The sequence below is a fragment of the Calliphora vicina genome, chromosome 5 (genome assembly GCF_958450345.1).
Source record: "Calliphora vicina chromosome 5, idCalVici1.1, whole genome shotgun sequence".
Taxonomy (NCBI): Eukaryota; Metazoa; Arthropoda; class Insecta; order Diptera; family Calliphoridae; genus Calliphora; species Calliphora vicina.
The window spans coordinates 96,025,836-96,044,525 of record NC_088784.1 but is presented as its reverse complement, the minus strand read 5'-3'; the positions used below and the strand labels follow the sequence as shown (position 1 = coordinate 96,044,525).

Below are 18,690 nucleotides of genomic sequence, written 5' to 3'. Positions count from 1 at the left end.
TTCTTTCCCACAGTGGATTGTTCTTGTAATATGTATAAATAAGTACATATGTTGTTGAAATTTATACGGTAGTAGAAGTTTACTGTGTGTTTCAACTGATATTTGTAGCTTTCTGAACCGATTTAACGATGTCCGTCCATCCGTCCCTCCATGTAATCCAACAGGTGGCAGTTTTGAAAATAATTCCATTCCTAAGGCATTCATTTGCTTTAGGAATGGACCCTATTGAAACGGTTTAAAATTAATTCAACAATATTATGATCACTATAATCATGCATATGACTGCCGCAACCATATTGTTGGTGTATGATTTAAAATAGATTAAGTATCTTTTGAACGCCTTATATAAGTTCATAATAATTTGAATTAATTCACTCATTTGGTAATAACACCTTTCCTTAATTCATAGACTTCAAATTGTCTGTCTAACACCAGCTGTATTTCTCTATCTATTGTAAAAAATAAAATCGAAAAAACTTAACCAAATGCCAAAGAAAGTAAAATTTATTGATCCCCAACAATTTATAGCTCAATTTATAGCAAAAACACTTAAATATACAAACAACTTAAAATAAAATTGAAAAACCCTAAAACGAAAATATAAACAAATCTTAAAATATATAAAAATACATAAATTTTACTGCAAATTTATACTAACTATTTCTTGCATTCTTTCCATTTTCCCTTTTAGGATGGCGAACCGGTGAATACGAATGATAAAAAAACCCATCGTGTGTTATTCAAAGATGGTGCCCTGTTCTTCTATCGCACCATGCAGAGTAAAAAGGAACAAGACAGCGGTATCTATTGGTGTGTGGCCAAAAATCATGTCGGCAAAGCAGTAAGCAGACATGCCACACTGCAAATTGCGGGTAAGTGCAAAAATTTATTACAAAAAAAAATAAAACTAAACTATAAAAAAAAGAAGCAAAAACAATATTAAAAGTGTCTTTAGCACATTAAGTGTTGGCGAATAATTAACACTTATTAAAAATGAAACCACAAACAACAGCCACTCTGGCAAAGTGTGACAAAAATGTAGGCCCACTGTTTGCACAGTTTTTAGCTTAATGTACACAAGAAAATATGGTCATAAATCTATCATTTCGACTGTTTGTTAACTAAACATCAATTGTCGATTTTCAACATGATAAAATAATGTTCCAGTTCTTTTTTCTTTGCTGCTGCTGCTGCTGCTGCTTGCAACGTGTTTATGCCACATTCATGTGTTTTGTTTCCAGACAGCAATCTATGTTAAGCGCTTCATTTAAAATATATTTTAACACGGCTTTTTAGTTTTAGTTTAATTTTTTTTGCCTTTACAGGAATACATTTTCAGTTTCTGGAATTTTTGTGTTAGAATTTTGTATTACATGTGTCGCTAGTGTTGCTTTTCTCCCTGGAGTTGACAAATTTTACCAGAGTCTGTTCATGCTTTATATTACAACTCGTGTTAGTTTCTTCTGTGGTTGAGGGGGAGGTAGTGTGAGGTAGAGCACTGTTTGGTAATTTATTAGAAAATATTTCATTTTTATGGTTTTTACTTTGAAAAATTTATAAAGTGAGACTAAAATAATGTGACACAGTAAAGATATTAAAAATAAACTATTAAAATTTGTTACTTTTACCCAAAATAAACGATTTTACTGTTATTTTGTTAAGCACCCAATGAAATGAAAAAAATATGACGACAGATAAGGCTAAGTTAAAAGTACAGTTTTGAAAAATGGTACTTTCTTAAATAAAGTACCAAATTCGAAACGAATAACCAAAAAAAAACTTCCATTTAGCAAAAGTAGTCTGTGGAAAAATCTGGCATCGAAAGGGTTAATAATTGCTTATGACACGATGAAGCTGTAGGAATATTATTTTAAAATTAGCACAGCACGAAGTATTTAAAAATATGAATGCTTTATTATTTAATACAAGCACATTTCTTAGCACATAAACTATAATCTTAAAGTATAAACTGAGAAAATTTCATTCAGAAATTATGAAGATGAAGGGCTGCTGTCAACAAATGTATTATATTTTGTTTAATACACTTCCATGAAAGCGTTAATATTGGGTAGGAGGAAAAGTGAGCTTTAAAAACTCGAAAAAAGTCGAATAATCTTTTGATGATATAAAATCATCAAAAGATTATTGACATAAGTCGAACATTTAGTTTTTGAAAAAGTGAACAAACGATTTTTTTTCTACGAAGAGTCGAACAATTTTTTTGTTAAAATAAGTCGAATAATCAATTTTTTGCTGAAAAGGTTGAAAAATCAATTTTTTCTGAAAAAGAGTCGAACAGTTTATTTTTTGCTGAAATACGTCGAACAATCAATTGTTGCTGAAAAATAGTAAGAATCTTTTGATGAAATCAAATCGTACAATCTATTTTTGGCTGAAATAAGTCAAACGATTTTTTTGCTGACGAAGGGTCGATAAATTTCAATGAAATAAGTCAAACAATAAATTTTTGTGCTTAAAGGGGCGAACAATAATAAAATCGATTCGACAATCTTTTGATGAAAAAAGTCGAACAATCTATTTTTATCTGAAATAAGTCAAACAGTTGATTTTTTTCTGAAAAGTTTGAACAATCAATTTTTTTGCTGATTTTTTATTCTGCAAAAAGTCAAACAATCTTTTGATGAAAAAGGTCGATTGATTTTTCGCTGAAAAAGTCTAACAATCTATTTCCTGGAGAAGATTCTAACAATTTTTTGCTAAAATAAGTCGAACAATCTATTGTTGGCTGAATAGTTCGAAAAATTAATTTTTTCTGAAAAAAAGTTGAACAATCTTTTGATGGAACTAAGTCGAAATTTTTTTTGCTGAAATAATTCGAACAATTGATTTTTGGCTGAAATCTTTTGATGAATACAGTCGAACAATCTATTTTTTCTAAAATAAAGCAAACAATTGAATTTTTGCTGAAAAGGTCGAACAATCGATTTTTTGATGAAATAAGTCGAAGAATTTATTTTGTTCTAAAAAAGTCGAACTATCTTTTAATGAAAAAAAAGTCATCAAACGACTTTTTTTGCTGAATAAGATTCGAACAATTGTTTGCTGAAATAAGTCGAACAATCAATTTTTGGCTGAAGGGTCGGAAAATCGATTTTTTTTCCGAAAAAAAGTCAAACAATCTTTTGATGAAAATACGACGAACAATTGTTTGCTGAAAAAATTAATTTTTAGATTTAAAGTTCGACCTTTACCGATTTTTTTTTCCAATAATTGATTTTTTGCTGGAAAGGTCGAACAATCGATTTTTTGCTGAAAAGGTCTTTTGATGAAAAAAATCGAACAATCTCTTGATGAAAAAAAGTTGAACAATCACTTGATAAAAAAATCTTGAACAATCTCGTGATGAAAAAAGTCGAACGATTGATTTTTTGCTGAAAAAGTTCGAACAATAAATTTTTTAATGAAGATTCGAGCAATTTTTTGCTGAAAGAAGTCGAACAATCAATTTTTGGCTCAAAAGGTCGAAAAAAAGTCGAACAATTTTTTGATGGAAATAAGTCGAAATTTTTTTTTGCTGAAATAAGTCCAACAATTGATTTTTATTCAGCTAAAAATCTCTTTTGATGACAAAAAGTCGAACAATCTATTTTTTTCTGAAATAAGTCAAACAATTGACTTTTTGCTGAAAAGTACGAACAATGGATTTTTTTGCTCGATTTTGTTCTATCGAACAATCTTTTGATGAAAAAAAGTCGATTGATATGTTGCTGAAAAGTCGAACAATCAATTTGATGAAGAAGATTCGAACAATTTTTTGCTGAGAAGTTCCAAAATGGATACTTTTCTAAAAAAAGTCGAACAATCTTTTGATAAAAATAAGACGAACAATTTTTTTGCTGAAATAAATCGAACAATTGATTTATGGATGAAAAGGTCGAACAATCGATTTTTTTTAAATAAGTCAAATAATTGATTTTTAGTTGAAAAGGTCAAACAATTGATTTTTTGCTGAAATAAGTCGAAGAAACAATTTTTTTTTTAAAAAAAGTCGAACAATCGTTTGATGAAAAAAATTCAATTGATTTTTTGCTGTAAAAGTCAAATAATCAATTTGCTGAAGAAAATCGAAATTTTTTTGCTGAAATAAGTCGAACTATCAATTTATGGCTGAAAAGGTCGAAAGATAGATTTTTCGAGTCGAACAATCTTTTGTTATATTAAGTCGAACAATTTTTTGCTGAAATAAGTCGAACAATTGATTTTTAAATGAAAAGGTCGAGCAATCGATTTTTTTTTTAAATAAGTCGAAGAATCGATTTTTTTTAAATAATTCAAAAAACATTTTTCTCAACAATAAATATATTTTTTGCATAAAATAGGATAAAAGCCGAAAAACTGACCTTAGCAAAAGTCGAATATTCATAAATGTATTGATGGTGAAAGAAAAAAAATAAAAATGTCTCCTTTTTGTTTCAACTATAGATGGCATTGCTCAAACAATATTTTAACAAGAACAGAAACTTACTTGTTGACCCCTCTAATATAAATGTCATGATTTTAAGCATTAGCTAAAGTTAATGATCATTATCGAGTGAGTAAGTAAGTAATATTGATTGGGCAGCTAGATGATGGTGATGATTATATTGCAGAGCTACAAGTGACTGTTGTGTCTGTGATACCCTCAGTTTGTATTTCAAAATGTCTGTCCATTCCTGTCTGTCTGAGTGACTGCCTGCCTGCCTCCATCCATCTTTATCTTTAGAGAGTTTTAGTCTAGATTAAAGTGCATTTTTTTTTGTTATTCTTGTTGTTATTTGTTTTTGCTGTGTAGGATCACACCATTGTGATGTTTAAATGTTGCACTTTAGCGTGTTGATTTTGTGTGTGTTTGTTTTTTTTATGCTATTTATACTTTTTTTTAAAAAAAGATTCACTCGTGTTGAATCTATAAAATACATAGATACATAAATATTATACATTTTATAAAGCGTGAACATCTTCTGGGGTTATTGGTGTTGTTATGATTTTTTTTTATTTTTTCTCTCTTCTACTTCTACTACATCTACTGATTGATAACACTGCGGGCGGTCGTTTTGTTGATAATACTCTTGTAGTATTTGTTATTTAATTTTATTTGAATTTTTCGTTTTTTTGCTTCTTCAAATATTTAGTTGTAGTATTGTGGATTTTTATTTAGTTGTTTCTTATTTGAACATTTTATGTAGTTTAAAGCATAAAAGTTTAACAAAAATGTTATAAAATAAATAAAATAGTGTTCAGTTGGAGTTTTTTTAGTAGGGGTGTGATTAAGAAAAACAATTTATTATTTCCGTTACTTTAAGCTTGTTGAAAAATAGATTTAATAGAAGTTTTATTTTTTATAATAATCTTGGAACTTGTTAGTTAAATGCAGGAAATTTAGGGAATTAAGTAATTGGTATAGAGAACTCTTAAATGTTTAAGCCTTAATTTAATTACTTTAGCAATTCTAAATATGACTTCAAAATGCGGGTTTTTTTAAATATTTATTTTGAAACATTTGTACAATATAAATTAATTCAAAGTATTGGCCCTTGTTAGCTATGAACTATACCCATCTTTTTGGCAACATATGGATTCCGAGCCAAAATGACTGCTCATCTTTTGAGCACAAAAACTAATAAAGCAAATATTCGTTCATGTTCCGGCAGATACAGAGAATTATCTTAGGGTCATGAATATTTGGATTTGGTCGGTCAAGCCCGACCATATAATACCCTACACTAAGTAAAAGAGCAAAAACATTTTTCTTTTAAATTTTCAATAATTTATGTTTTTGAGTGATTTTCGGAAGTGGGCCTTATATGGGAGCTATGACCAATTACGGACCGATCACCATGAAATTAGGTCGTGTGATTTATGTCTATATGAAAGTTATTTATGTTGAATTTTGTGTATATACCAACATTTTTAAGTGATTTAAGCACGTTAAAGTGATTTTCGGAAGCGGGTCTATATGGGAGCTATGATTAATTATGGACCGATCGTAACAAAATTTGGTGACATGAATTTTGTATATATAAAACTTATTTTGAGTGCAATTTGTGGATAAATTAAAAATTTATGACCGATAAAGTCCAATTTCGGAGGGACATTTGTATGGGGGCTAGGTGAAATAATGGAGCGATTTCATCCAGTTTCAATAGGCTTGGTCCTTGGGCCGAACAAATAATTTGTACCAAATTTGATCGAAATATCTTCAAAATTGCGACCTGTACTCTGCGCTCAAGGATTACATGGACAGCCAGCCAGCCAACCAGACGGACGGACATCGCTTAATCGACTCAGAAAGTGATTCTAAGTCGATCGGTATACTCTAAGGTGGTTGTTAGACTAATATTTTTGGGCGTTACAAACATCTGCACAAACGCATAATACCCTCCCCACTATGGTGGTGTAGGGTATAATAATATTTCAGCCATTTGTGAGCCGTTTTTCTAAGTTTTTAATAGCAACCAAACCAGGACTCTTCCCGATATTTTGATGTATCAATAATGTTTTTGAATAATTTGGGGGCCTCGAAATGTTGATTTAAACACACAGACAAACTGACGCTCTTTTGAGTTTATGAATGGTCAGCAATGTTGAACCTAGTACAATTTGTTATAGCTGCAGGGTATTTAAGATTCAGTACAGCCGAATTTATTCTTCTAACTTGTTTTATTTCATTTTTTGTTTGTTTTCTAAAGTAGTCTCTATGCCGTAGTTGTTTTGCAAAACCCAAGAACTTTAAACAGTTTCATAATTTATATTGACACTATATTTAGCCATAAATTTAATTTACAATTCAATTGTTCTGTTGCAAACAATGGTTCCTACTTCTAAGGAAGTTTGCTGCTATTATTGTATTTTGTGCTATTGTATGAAATTTATTGACAAAAATTGCAATATAGTTTCTTCTATGTGTGTTTTTATACACATTAAAGTTTATTATTTTTTTAACATAAAACTAAAGTTTAAATGGTCGGTACATACAATTCAAAAGAATTTTATGTTACTCTAGTTGTTGGTTGTAGTAGAAAATATGTGAAAATTTGTATATATTTTATATTAATAGCCTTAAAGTAAATTCTATTATTCTGGCTCGAGTTTCCAAAAATTCTCAGAATACTTTGTCCCTCTACAAGCTTCCTGAACAAACTTAATTGTCCAACATAATAAACTTCATCAATTTAACTTACTTCTGCCGATCAATATAGAATTCAGGATTGTTTTCCCAGCCTCTAAATAAATTTATTTCACACCTTTATTCACCAAAGTGAGTTAGGTAGAAAATAATTACAGGAGATATTAGATGCAGTTTAATGGGAAAGACAGTAGTGGGGCATAAAATCCATTCCAGTCTGCTAAATGTCTAAAAGACTATTTTAGACATTCTTTCAGTTATTACAAATACATGAACCTGAACCTAAATAATAAAATTTTCTTTATATTAAGTAAATTACGAAATCAAATAAAACACTAAATTTTCATAGTTGATACATACAACCCTCAGTTTAAATAATAACTGAGCTCGAAATTAAAATGCAACAAAAACTTCTGTAACGAATTGTGATAAATGTAATTTATTTACCCTAAACCATTATCATATCCAGCTCCAGGAAATATTACTTAGTTTTTTTTCTCATAAAAATCCTACGTTTTGTATTTAATAAAAAAAATTATTAATTCAATTAAAGCAAACATAATAAAAAAATTACACTTATTATAAAAAACTACAGAATCTTGCTAATGAATTTATGAGATTTTAATTGTCTGGCAAAAGCAATGGGGAAGAATTAAAAAAAGAAAAAATAATTGTAATGAAGCCCTCGAGATTAAAACAAATTGGGAATTAATTAAAAAGTTAAGTTTAATTTGAGTCTATTATAAATCATAAGTATAAAACAAATTCAATGTTTATAAAATGATTGGAAGTCATACCAGAAAATACATGTTAAGTTAAGTATATTAAATTGTATACACATTCCAGCAAAAGCTTGGTAATGACTTGTAATTACTGAACAACTTATTTTCCAATGAAAACTGCATACCATCTGCATTACCAAGAAGTAGTTTAGTATTAACTGACATATAATCGATATATGTGCTTGTTTACGAAATTCAGAATTAAATCATGGGAAAATTCATTCAAACTTTGAATGATTAATTGCTAGGGTGACATTTGGTTGCACTATTTCGATTTTATTCTAAAGTCATCTAAAAAATTCTGCAAATTTGAGAAAAGTCGGAGCAACATCTGATAATTTTGGGCCAAAGTAGAAATATTTAAAAAAACCTATTCAAAAAAAGCTTTTGTATTTTATTTAATCATATACATATGTTTAATATGAAATATAAAAATTTTCTAACAACATTTTTCCATTATAGCTTTAGGCCAATAAAATCATGAAATTTCTGCTGAAATCACAAATCATATATTTTAAATTTTTAAAATTTTTTTAAACGAAATTTAATTAATATCGATTCTAATAATCACAAAATGAGGCTTAAAACTTCGGGATTTACAATAAATGTCATATCTTTTAAATGCTGTATTTGTTTTAAATAATTTACATGTCATTTTGAAGAGTACATATCTGTCATTTCTTCCCACTTAGTTACCGAATATTATAGTGTAAACAACAAAGTTTTTTTTGCCTCGAAAATTTAGAATTTTGTGCCAACAATGCTTCATGTGTGTGAAGTTTTGCTTTTCTTCTTTAACGCATTGACTGCCAAGGCACTTTCAGCAAATAAGATGCTGGGGGCCACAGGATTTTCTTTGGAATTTTTTATGGGATACTGAGTTAGAAAAAATACTCAGTACAAGTTCTGAAAGTGATGAAGAATGTGAAGATTACAGTTTTGATGAGAAACTTCCAGACAACATCGAAAAAATTCTTAAAATCTAGCACTATTGTCTGACATGGCTAGAGAGAATAAAAGTCGTGTCGGACATATGTGTCCGACGTGGCGTAAACCGCATAGTGCAGTGTCATACATATGTGTCCGACGTGGCAGTCAATGTGTTAATTTTTTAAAAAAAAAGTGCTGCTGAAGTACACCGATTGCTCACCGAAGCTTATGGTGAATGTATTTCATCGTTTTTAATGTGCAAGAGATAATTTGTGCGGTTCAGAAGAGATGATTTTGACACGAAAACAAACATCGTCCAAGCCATCAAAAAAAGTAGGAATACAAAGAAGCCGAGAGACTTTAAAAGTTAACAAGAGCTTGACAAATCATATTCCAGCACTAATTTTAAAACGTTTGCAAGCAGCAGGATTCATTCAAAAGCAGATAAATTGGGTACCATACGAATTGAAGCCGAGAGACTTTTAAAAGACGGTTTTGCATGTCCGAAATGATGCTTGAACGCTACAAAAGAAAATCATTTTTGCACCGAATCATTAATTGCGATGAAAAATTGATCCATTACGATAACCCGAAGCTTATGATCTGTACGCTCCTTTCTATTATGAGCTGCTGAAATCTGGCCGTAATATTCCATCATGACAACACTCGGCCATATGTTCCAATACCTGTTAAAAAGTATTTAGAATGAAGTGGTTGGGAAGATTTGCCTCACCCGATTTATAGTCCAGACCGTTTTCCGTTCGATTACTATTTTTTTAGATCGATGCAGAACGCTTTCTCTGGTATAAATTTCACTTGAAACAGAATATCCGATATTGGCTTGATTCGTTACCAGGCCTCGAATTCATATTTTGCCAGAAAAACGGGAAAAGGTCATTGATAACTATGGCCAATACTTTGAATAAATTTATATTTTACAAATGCTGCAAAATAAAAGCTAAAAATTTGAAAAAATCTCGCATTTTTAGGTCATAATATAACAAGAGAACTATAATCGGCAGACAAAAAATTTTATTTGGTGAAAAACATCGGGTTAAAAAATAGTTTTCCCGATTTTGACTTATTCTATGTCCTATTATTAGGTATCTATATTTTCTCTATTAATGACTTAGTACTCCAGATATAGATAAAATCAAGTAAGAAAGTATGGTCGGTCAAGGCCGACCATATAATACCCTACACTAAGTAAAAGAGCAAAAAACATTTTTCTTTTAAAATTTCAATAATTTATATTTTTGAGTGATTTTCGGGGCCTTATATGGGAGCTATGACCAATTATGGACCGATCACCATGAAATTAGTTCGTGTGATTTACCTCTGTATTAAAGTTAACTATGTTGAATTTTGTGTGTATAACAACATTCTTAAGCGATCTATGCATATTAAAGTGATTTTCTTAAGAGGCTCTATATGGGAGCTATGACTAATTATGGACCGATCGTAACAAAATTTGGTGACATGAATTTTGTGTATATAAAACTAATTTGGAGCGGAATTTGTGGAGATACATTTATGACCGATAAAGTCCAAATTCGGAAGGGCATTTGTATGGGGGCTAGGTGAAATAATAGACCGATTCCAGTTTTAATAAGATTGGTCCTTGGGCCGAAAAAATAATATGTACCTAATTTTATCGAAATATCTTCAAAATTGCGACCTGTACTTTGCGTACAAGGTTTACATGGACAGTCAGCCAGCCGACCAGCCAGACGGATGGACGGACATCGTTTAATCGACTCAGAAAGTGATTTTTCCTTATATCTCAGCCACTTGTGAACCGATTTTCTCGATTTTAAATAGCAACCGAACCGGGTCTTTAACGGATATATTGATGTATGAATCATGTATGTAAGTTAATTGGGGGTACTGAAAGTTGATTTCAACATACAGACAAACAAACGGATCTATATCGACTCCGTGCGGTCTCTGTGGGTTCTTAAGTGAAACATGTTGAAATTACAAATGGAGTGACAAACTTATATACACCCTTGCCACTCATGGTGAAGGGTATACAAATTTTCTGACATCGTCAATCCATTATAGCTTGAAAGTAAAAAATAAATCATAAAATTTCATGCAGATCTCAAATTCCAAATTTTACATTTTCAAAATTTTTTTAAACGAAATTTAAAAAATTTGTTTTCATTTATAATAAACATAAAATGGGGATTAAAATCACAAATTTAAACAGTTAGGATAGGGACCGAAAATATTTCTTAAAAATACATTTCGTAGCCTATTTTCTAATATTTAATTTCTGACTGTTTCATTGGGTTGCTATCACATATTTCTAGTTTTTAAATTTCTAGGAGATTGTAATTTTGAAACTCCCTTTATTTATAGCTTTAGTTCAGCACAAATTCGTCATTCACTCAATAATGTTCATTTATGAGGGATATTTGTTTTTTTTTTTTAAATAAAATTTCATATTTATTTAGCTGCTATTTATTTAGCCTGCCATCAGCATGTCTCTTCATGTTAATGCAAGTAAATTTTACACCATTATTTACATGTTTACCTTAAGTAAATACATAAATACAAAATGTTTAAAGCGGCTTTTGTAGCTTTGATTATTCAACACATACATTTTACTTACATATGTATACAAATTTAATAAGGTCTTGATAAATAATAATAAAAACATTAACATACATTGTACTTGAGAGTGTCAAATATTTACCATTTCATTATGTAGCCACACTTTTTCTTTAGGTGTTTAAAATTACTATAAATATTTAAATAAAAAGAAAAGCAACATTTAAAGTAAATTAGGGAAATTATGTAGCTATGTAATGAGTTAATTACAGAAAATTTCTATTATTTTTCATTATTATAAATTAAAATTCTTTTCATTCAAATGTCTATTACAAAAAACATTTCTTGGAAATCTATAATTTTTTTATATAACAATTTAACACCTTTTGCTAGGTAATTACACAAAGAAGTTTTACTGCTTATTATAAATTCTTAATGAGTTTTCTATTAGATAAAAAAAATATAAAAATGTTAATCAATTTTGAAAACAAAAGTCACGTATGAGTTTAGTGCAGTTAATTAATTGAATTTAAATTGAAACATTTATGGCTTTGGCTGCATAAAAAAACATAGTTAAAGACTAATTAAATAATATTCGCAGAAAAGCCAGATTATTAGGAAATACTTATTTTGATAATGAGATTTTAAAGGATTTATTAATAAATTCACAGCGTAGCAGCAAAAAGTTTTGCAATTACAGAATTCTGATAAATAATGACTTCTTTATTAGCGGCTATAAATATATGTATGTACATTTGGTTGGAACTTATTTTGGATACATCATAATATTTGTCGCAGACACACATTAGTTTTGTATATTCTAGGTCTTCCTAAGATTCTAAGACGATATAGCTATGTCCGTCCGTCCGTCTGTCTGTTGAAAGCACGTTAGGGCGCAATCGAAAGGAGATGGCCTGCAGAAAAACCCTCTATTGATATTTGTTTGATATTAAAAATGGGTAATATTGGTCATTGATTTCATCTAGCCCCCATACAAATGTTCCCCCCCCCCAGCCATAAATATATTAATTATGCGACAATCCAGATAAAATTTTGTTCAAATTAGTCCTACAGATAGCGGAGTTGCTTAAGCTATTAATGTAGATATGTTTGTCTGTTTTATTTATAAAATTAAAACTAAATTGTTAACATGATAATCACTTGTTGGAACCATTGGTCCGCCCGTCCGTCCCTGTGTCTGTGACTGTCGTGTGATAACAAATCAAACTGTCCACCTAAACTTGTTGGTCGTCCATCAATTTGCACCCTCATTTTTTTTTTGTTGTCTGCTCTGTCTGTAGCATTTTATTAGTGATATTTAAAGTAGCCAGCCTCTTATACCATGTTCTACATGGATTTTTCCTTGTTACACTCTGCTTTACATTCCCAGTCATGATGATTGATTTGACGAACAAATAACAAATGCAAACAAAATGACAGAAAACATCTCGTTCATAAATTAAAAACAATTGAAAGTGTGAAAGAACAATCGATACATTCATCTTGATGCTAAATATATTGTATTTTAGACGCAACTGAATGATGTGGATGAATGAGGGAATAAAGGAATTTATTTATTTCATTTAATTTGAGCTAATTTTTGTCTTACATGTCTGGTCTTTAAAGAGTGTTTTGCTGCTGTGAAACATGAAAAACATAAGACTTTGGCTTTAAATTAGGGGCCAATGTTTAGTTGCTGTTACAAATTTAATGTTAAAGCTTTAAGGAGAATTTGGCCAAATTATAATTTAAAATACAAATTTTAAATATTTTTAGGAATAAAATTTCAAAATTTTATTTTTTACAAGTAGTTTTTAATTTTTTTTTAAAAAATTTTGTTTTCGAAATTCCTTTTTAAAAATGTTTTTCCGAATTTTTTTTTTAATTATTAAAAAAACTTTTTTTTTTTTAATTTAGTAAAAAAAAATTTCTCACAAAAAAATTTTTTTGTTAAAAAAAAAATTTTAGTTAAAAAATATTTTTCCCGATTGTGACCCATTGCATATCCAGCTTACTATAGCCTTATATACATCGTTGCAATGGAATTTGAAATATCTGTCATTAGATATCCATATTGTCTATATTAATGACTTAGTAATCCAGATAGAAATTAAAAATAGGCAAAAAATCGATGTTGTCCGGGGTTTTTCCATTTGTGCGCCGATTTTCTCGAGCCGGAAGAATTCCCGATATATTGATGTATCAGTCATGTTTGTAAGTTATTTGGGGGTTACGGAGTTCAACATACTATGTTTATCAAACGTAATAAGAACAATAAATGTGAGTTATAGTTGACAATAAAATGTATTGTGTGTATGTGGCTTATTTTATAATTTTACAAGCCTAAACATATTGCCTACTTTTAGGATGCCATTTAAAAACGAATATATAACATATTTTTAAGCTAAATTATAATTTTTTCATTCTTATTTCATTTAATTTTAAAATTTTGTAGATTTTTTTCAACTGCGTGTTCTTATGAAACAAATTCAATAAGATATTTCTTGTTGTTGTTCTTTTATTTAATTTCACATGTTGTTATTTGACAGTTTTTTTTCCAAAAGTTTTAAAGAAACATTAGCATCTGTTGTTATTTTTGTTTGGTTTTGTTGTCTTTTGGAAATATTCCAAATAAAATTTTTCTTTCGTAAACAATTCTTGTCATACAATACTTTTCAGACAATTGTCATAAGTCTCTTTTTTAATACATACAAGTTCGAAGGTTATATTAGGCAGTGAGGATTATCAAATACTCTACAGCTACAAGTAGAATTATACAAATTATACTCGTTTCATTACTGATGATCATTCTCACAAGGGCATACCAGTGCTTGATGCTCTCAAGTTTTTACAATTTTTCCGTCATTTAAAAACCAAAATTTCAATATTATTTATTAAAAACAACATTTCCTAACCAAAATTCTAATATTTGATCTCATATTGATTCTTTGAATTGCTAATTTACAATTTTGTAATATGATTTTTTTAGGACATTGTTAACTCTTTTATATCTGGGGTCAAAACATCAAAGTTAGACCTCTAAAAACTATTACTATTACTCTACTGGGCAAATTATGTAGTTTTTTATTTGAACTTCAATATTAAAGACTATTAACAATATTTTTTCAGAATTAACCAGAAGGTAACCTATAGCTTGCGTTTTGAATCCTCAATTAATATTTATTAGAATCGAAAACCATTTTTTTTTAATTTTTTAAAATTTATTTTAGAAAAAAAAATTTTAAAATGTAAAATTTTGAATTCGATTCATGCATGAATTTTTTTTGTAATCCTCAATTAACATTTATTAGAATCGAAAACATTTTTTTTTTAAATACAAAATTTCTTTGAAAATAAAAAATTGAAAATGTAAAATTTTGAATTCGATTCACTCATGAATTTGTATTATTTTACTTGGTATCAAATTAGAATGGGTTATCGATTAGGATTCTACAGCTCGATTATTCGAAAAAAGTCGAAATAAAATTTTTGTTTGGAAAGAAACCGTCGAACAATCGATTGAATTATCCCAAAAAAGTCACAAGGTCGATTTTTTATTTAAAATTTTTGTTGTAAAAGTTTTATAAAATGCGAGTTTCTTATCAATAAATCTAGCAATCATATATTTTAACATTAAAATAGGATGAGAAAGTTCGAAAAGTCTAAAAGTCGACTTTTAAAAATCGAGAGGTCGAAAAGTCGACTTTTTGTTTTTACAATGGAACCCAATTTTCGATGTTCGGAAATGTTTATATTTTATATTTAAACATCTGGGATAATAAAACACAAAAACAACATTAAAATTTTTTATTTTTTTTTTTAGAAAATAAAGCTATTTAACCCAATTCATAAAACAATGTCCGATTTTGCATAAATTTCCATTATTTGGTTTTTAGAAGAGGGAAAACAGTTTTAGATCTTGAGGCATTCAAAAATCGAAAAAGTGGAAAAAACATCCCCCCCTTTTAGGCTCATTTAAGACACATATATAAATAAAAACAACACTAAGTTAATTTTTACGAAGTTGGCTAACATTTTGATTCATAACTTTTCTTCCACTAAACCAATTTGGCTGATTTTTAATACCAAACAGCCTAGAACAATGATAAATATTTTAGAAGAATTTCATTTATGTTCGTTTTGTAGTTTGGACGTGATAGTGATTTAAACAAACATATTTAATTTAAACGATGTATAATTTTTCAAAAATCAAGGAAAAGCTTTTTGGTAACTTGTGTGAATTTCTAAATGTTACATATTAAATGACAAATTGATATTGTATTAAATGTATAAACCTATATTAATATGTCTTTGAATTCTTTGTCATTTCAGTGTTGCGTGATGATTTTCGCTCACAGCCCAAGGATACACGTGTGGCTAAAGGAGAAACGGCATTGTTGGAATGTGGGCCACCCAAGGGTATACCCGAGCCAACGCTAATATGGATGAAGGTAAGATTTCATTTCTTATAAAATATTGTTTAGGTAAAGAAGTGAAATATATAAAAATAATTGAAATCCCAATAGCTAGAAAATTTGTACCTTATCTCCCCTAACTCTTGCTTTCTCTCTCTCTATGTTTGTGTAAAACCTAAAAATTCATATTAAGTGAAGAAATTAAAAAAGTTCACATGTGTTCAAAAGGTATACTTACAAATGAATCTCTATAGGGATGGCTAGATTGTTTTCCTTGTTTTAATCATGCAGCACGAGAGCATACATTTCGTTTGGAAAAAAAAAATCACTTAAATATAAACGAATGTATCTAAAAAATGTTGTGCATACATTTAAATGTTAAGGCAGCATAAATTTGATTTTATAGATTGTTTTCGTTCGTTCTGCTTTCATACATATTTTAGCAAAATACATACATATTTGTAGATAAAAACATCATGAACTAAAATAAACTATGCAGCTCATATGTTGTCAGGTGTAATGTTGAAAAATAAAACAGAAAAGAAATCAACTGCTAAAGCAAATGTTTTTCAAATGGAAATGTCATGCAAAATTTATTTCAACTCATGTTCAAGCTGAAATTTATGTATAGGTATGTATGTATTTATGGAAAAAAGAAACTAAATAGAAAAGAAAAACTATTTGAGCAAAATGTGGAATTTCAATATAAATATTTGCTTAAATGTTTGTAATATGAAATTATTTAACAAATATTTTAAACATGCTAAAAATCAAGATATTAAATAGTGAATCCCAAAAGTGGTATTTATGAGCTTCGCTACTCCAATCGTAAAAAATTTAAAAAGTACCATTAGAAAAACAACTTTTAAAAAGACCAAATATTCCAAAATATTACCTTTGACCCTGCAGATGATCTTAGGAAGTCTAGGTCATAATATTCTCCAGAGAGTACAAACTTAAAAAAGTACCATTAGAAGTATATAGATACAATTTTACCAAAAATTTCAATATTTCCAATATATCATTGTATCGAATGGAAATTTTAGATTAGATTCAACTTAAATATTTCTATTTGCTACATATTTTCTTTAAATGGTTTCTCTTAGTTTATATTTCTAGCTCTCTCTTCATTTTCATCCCCCTTTCCCCCCAAATATTTCGCTTAATCTAAAACCTAAATTTGTATTCATTGTATTCCATTACAATTCATTACATTTTCTATATTTTTGCTTTTTGTGTTTTTATTTTTTTTGTTACAGGATGGAGTTCCTTTGGATGAATTAAAAACGAAATCTTATGGAACCACATCACGTATACGCATTGTTGATGGTGGTAATTTATTGATAAGCAATGTCGAACCAATTGACGAGGGCAACTACAAGTGTATCGCTCAAAATATAGTCGGTACACGTGAGTCCAGTTATGCTAAACTAATTGTTCAAGGTAAGTGTCTAAAATACAATCACAAACGGTCACACGGACATGGAGATGGACATGGATGATTCAAATATGTTCATTTCAAGTAGGTTAGGGATAAGAGAATGAATAAAAATGATTGAATTGAGAGATGTCAGGAGAAGATTTCTTAGGAAATGTCTACGTGAGTTGTGTTTAGAAGTGGGTTAATGGTTTTTAACAATGTCCGGCTGACTGTTAGATGGATAATCTATATTTCTTGTTTCAAAATCATTTTACTGTGATAACATTTCCATAATACAAATTTAAGCAGGTACAGTGTTTCCAAAACAATGATTTATAAGATTTAGCAATGATGGTCAAAAGGAATATTGTATAACAAAGGTGAGAGGTTAACTAAGATGATGAAGACCAGAAAAATTAATATATTTAAAGCTCCTACAGTTAGAAACTTTTATATGATAAACTGAGACTTAAGTTTACATAAGTAACTTCATTTAAACACTTAATTATCAGGTCAGTTATAAATTATTCTTTGTATCTTAACTACTTGATTTTAGTTCATTGAATCTTTCAAAACCAATTAGTTCCAAACATTTCAATACAAAAAACTATTACTAGAATTTAATTTTTTTCAACTATTTAAAGCAAAATCTCTCAAATCTATCTATTTTTTTTTAACAAAAATTGTCTTTTATTTAATCACAATTTTGTCTTAGATTTCTTTTATTGCGCTTTTACAAACCTCCATAAAAACTAAGCACTTTTAAGTGGTTGGATGCTACATTTAAGAAAATTGCACTCCAAATCCTATAAAAAAGAAGAGAAAAAACAACACAAAACTAAACCATAAATGCCACTGTGAAATAAAATAAAGTAACAGAAAATGTCAGGACAAAAACCAACAAGAGCTGAAACTAAAGAACACGACAGCTCAGCAGGATTTCGCACGATTTTTTTGTTGTTTCGTTGTTGTTTCTTCTTAAAGGAGCATTGCAAGAAGAATATTTAAACTAGAAATCTTTAAATTTCACGTTTTCATGTAAGATTTTCAAAGAAATTGCTTTCAAAGTATTAAAAAAGATGGGAAAATTATTAGATTTTTTAAAACCTAAACAAAAATGACACAATGCTACAGGCTAACTTGCGACCAAAGAAGTTGTATATAGGTCAAGATTTTCTTGTAAAATATTTTATAGATTTGAATATATGTTTAGTATAAGATATTTAAAGAAGTCAATTTCCTAAATGTTCTTAATACTAAACTCAATTTAAATCAATTGCGGATCTTATTATATTCAATTTCTCGTCATAATCGTGGGTCATATTATAGTCAGTTTATAGTCTTAATCGTGGGTCATATTATAATCACTTTATAGACCTAATCGTGGGTCTTATTATAGTCAGTTTATAGATCTAATCGTGGGTCATATTATAGTCAGTTTATAGTCCAAATCGTGGGTCT

At 29.0% G+C, this 18,690-nt stretch overlaps 1 protein-coding gene across 3 annotated transcripts in view; it reads left to right on the top strand.

The window, feature by feature from the left end:
- Positions 1 to 18,690, top strand: part of robo1 (roundabout 1) — a 170,565-nt gene that overhangs the window by 92,853 nt on the left and 59,022 nt on the right. For all 3 annotated transcript variants that reach the window (XM_065510997.1, XM_065510996.1, XM_065510995.1), the window contains exons 3-5: positions 692 to 872; positions 15,727 to 15,845; positions 17,069 to 17,252. In XM_065510997.1, coding sequence (XP_065367069.1) covers positions 692 to 872; positions 15,727 to 15,845; positions 17,069 to 17,252 — 484 coding nt within the window. The remainder of the gene's footprint in view (positions 1 to 691; positions 873 to 15,726; positions 15,846 to 17,068; positions 17,253 to 18,690) is intronic.